At 46.3% G+C, this 3,399-nt stretch overlaps 1 protein-coding gene across 1 annotated transcript; it reads right to left on the bottom strand.

Moving 5' to 3' along the window:
* On the bottom strand, nt 1-3,141 carry LOC307070135 (UDP-N-acetylglucosamine--peptide N-acetylglucosaminyltransferase 110 kDa subunit-like; the record flags this gene model as incomplete). Its single annotated transcript, XM_079728717.1, has 1 exon — nt 1-3,141. One exon carries the CDS (start codon nt 3,139-3,141, stop codon nt 1-3), a length of 3,141 nt encoding a protein of 1,046 aa, XP_079584843.1.
* Nucleotides 3,142-3,399: the final 258 nt, after the last annotated feature.

The raw sequence follows: 3,399 nt of genomic DNA on the forward strand, positions 1-3,399 counted from the left end.
TTAGGCCGACTCAGTGACTTCAACAGGCTTAATCATGTGATCAGGTTTGTTGCCAGCTGCATAATGCTCCCACATCTGTAGATAGAGCCGCTCTAGTTCCATTGTGTATTGTTTGGTGTTGAACAGAGGGCTAGATGTTCTCTGCTTCCAGACTTTGCCACGAATTTTCTTCAGGTAATCGAGATCAGTTCCCAGTTTCACAGCTATCTCTTCATATTCTTGCCTAGTTTTAGCAATCAGCTCAAGACAGCCTAAACAAGTGAGCTGGGAACCTGCAACTCGGGAAGCAAGAGTCTCTCCTGGCATAGTCACCATGGGGGTCCCTGCCCAAAGGACATCCATCCCTGTGGTGTGGCCATTACAGAGTGGAGTGTCCAAGCAGACATCAGCCAGCTGGCCTCTCCGAACATGTTCCTCTTTAGGAGCAACAGGTGAAAAAATGATACGGCTCGGGGGAAGGCCCATATTTTGTGTGTACTGTTGAATATTAGCTTCTCCTGCTGCTGGAAAACGCAACAGCCACAGTACACTATTGGGAACACGCTTCAGAATATTTGCCCACATCTGCAAAGTAGATGGGTCAATTTTGTATAACTGATTAAAGTTACAGTACACAATGGCATCTTCCGGTAACCCGTACTGAGAACGTGTGGTTACAATAATGGTACGGGGAACCTCCTCTCCAGTGGCAGCCTTATTGTTGATCAGGGTAGTTGCCAGTCCATTGCTAATACTGAATCCATTCATTGTAATCTGAATTTGTCCTCTGTTAATCATTTCAATAACTGCTTCTGCAACAGTATTCATAGGAATGACAGGCATATTAAGAGCTGTATTACTGCTGTCTGCGTTGTCTTCTCCATCAGGACATTTCATCTTGACTATTTGCACATCTGATAGACTATCAAGAAATGCTTGGAGGTCGATGCCATTCAGCACAATCCGATTGTCATAAAGGTGCCCATTGGACTTAAAATCGATGATGGCTTTTTTCTTCAGGTGAGGGAACATATTAGCATGATCACCAATAAAGAACGTATGGGGCATATAAGCCAGTTTCTCAGAATACTGCTCAGCAACTTCAGCAGGTGACGTTTCCTGATCAGTGATGATATAATCCATGAAAAGCGCGCCACTAGTCCCAGGGTACCCCAGCCACATTGCCTGAATAGGAGCTGGCCTGAGAGCAAAGAGTTCATTTCGAGCACCCCTGGTATAACCATTCATATTTACAAGGATGTGTATACCATCTTGATGGATGCGATCAGCTGCTTTCCCATTGCATGGAATCTGAGAAAGATCAGTGAAATGATTGGCTTCTGCCATCACCTTCGCTCGGAAGTTTGTGCCATCATGTGGGCTCAGGGCATAACAGAATATCTCAAATTTATCAGGATTGTGCATGCCTGGAATAGACTGCATAAGGTGAGAAGTAGGATGATTCCCAAAGTCAGAACTCACGTATCCTACACGCAGTCGACCATCACTGAGCTTCAAGTCTTTTGGATGTTCATACGGTGGTTTATGAAGGACACTTATATTAGCCAAGCAGAGGTTCCCATGCCTCTCAGCAATAGCCTTCCTGAAGCCATGAGGAAGAGGATAGAGCATACTATGATGAGGCTGCACAGAAGGCAACCTATTCTTCTCCAACTGGTCAGCCACAATGCTGACCAACTTCTTCATTCGCTCATCATAGTCTGTCCAATCACAGACAACCTGCAGGCAATGAGCCAAATTACAATAAGCGTCAGGAAAATCAGGTTGAAGCTTCAGAACAGTGCGATAAGAAGCAATTGCTTCTGGAATATTCCCTGAATCCTGGTGAATGGAAGCTAGATTGCTGTGGGCATCCGCAAATGCAGGGTTGATCTGAACGGCACGAGTATAACACTGCAAGGCTCCCTGAACATCCTGCATCTCCCATAGAGTGTTTCCCATATTACAGTACGCATCAGCAAAGGTAGGACTGATTCGAATAGCCTCCGTATAATGCATCAGAGCTTCGTGCAGTTTTCCCTGCTGCTTCAATACACTTGCTAAATTTGAATGGGCATCAGCAAAGTCTGGGCAGAGCTCTAATGCTTTACGATACAAGCGAACTGCCTCTTCACTGTTTCCCTGTTCTCCTTTGATATTGGCTAGGTTATTCAGAGAGTCTGCATGGGTGGGACACAGCCGGAGAGCTGTATGATAACAATCTTCTGCTTCAGCAACACTGCCCTTCTCTTTGAGAGCGTTGGCTAGGTTGCAGTAAGCATCAGGGAAATGTGGTTGCAATTCAATAGCTCGCCTGTAGGTGTCTATTGCCAGATCCATCAGGCCTTGCTCATAGTATACACAAGCCAGGTTGCCATGTACCACTGCATGATTTGGACTCAAGCTTAGGGCACGAAGGTAAGCTGCCACAGCTCTGTCAAAAATCCGTGCCTCATTGAAGACATTTCCTAAATTGATATAAGCATCCAGAAAACTGGGGTCAAGGGTGACAGCCTTTTCAAAGTGATGAATTGCAAGCCAAATCTCCCCTTGTGCATTGAAAACACAGCCAAGATTACTCCAAGCTACTGCAAAGTTCGGTTGCATCTCAATTGCTTTCAAATAACATGCCTTGGCTTCTTCTAAGCCACCCAGGGCTTTGAGCAGGTTCCCCAGGTCACTGCGAACACAGTACAAATAAGGATTGTACTGAAGAGCAGAGACGTAAGCTTGTACTGCCCCTTCCATGTCGCCTGCTGCTACCAAAGCGGCTGCCAGGTTAATATAACCATCGATGAAATCTGGTTTGAGACGCAATGCATGCCGGTAATGCTCAGTTGCTTCCTGCAACTGCCCTCTTTCCTTGTACACATTCCCCAAATTCGAATAGGCTTCTGCCAGAAGAGGGTTCTGTTTAATTGCCAGAGTACTAAAGTGGGCAGATCTGTCCAGCCTTCGACACTGGAAGTGTATAGATGAAAGTAATAAAAGTACACCAGTATTGCCTGGCTCTTGTCTCCAGAGCTGCATGCAGTGTCTCTCAGCTGTCTCAAAATCTCCTGCCTGATATTCTCGATGTGCCAGCTCAGCTAACCCTTGGAAGGAAAGCATACGTTTCGTTGGTTCTGTGCTGTCGGCCACGTTGCCCACGGAAGACGCCATCTGGAGCTTCTGGAGAGAGTGAAAAAAGGGGGTAATGGAGTCCCGCTGCCGCCACTACTGGCAAGAATGTTTCTAGTGGTAGCAAACACGAGCGCAGCAGCCGTACCACTGCTTTGGCACGCTTAAGCGGCGGCAACAGTTACAGGCACCGAACCTTAGGAACTATGGTTGGCCATCTACCTCTCATGCTCTTGAAATCTTAATTCTTAACCCTGCCCTCTTCCACCATTTTTCTCCTAATCAGGGAATAAAAATTAC

Source organism: Hyperoodon ampullatus, assembly GCF_949752795.1.
Source record: "Hyperoodon ampullatus genome assembly, contig: scaffold_443, whole genome shotgun sequence".
NCBI classification, from domain to species: domain Eukaryota; kingdom Metazoa; phylum Chordata; class Mammalia; order Artiodactyla; family Ziphiidae; genus Hyperoodon; species Hyperoodon ampullatus.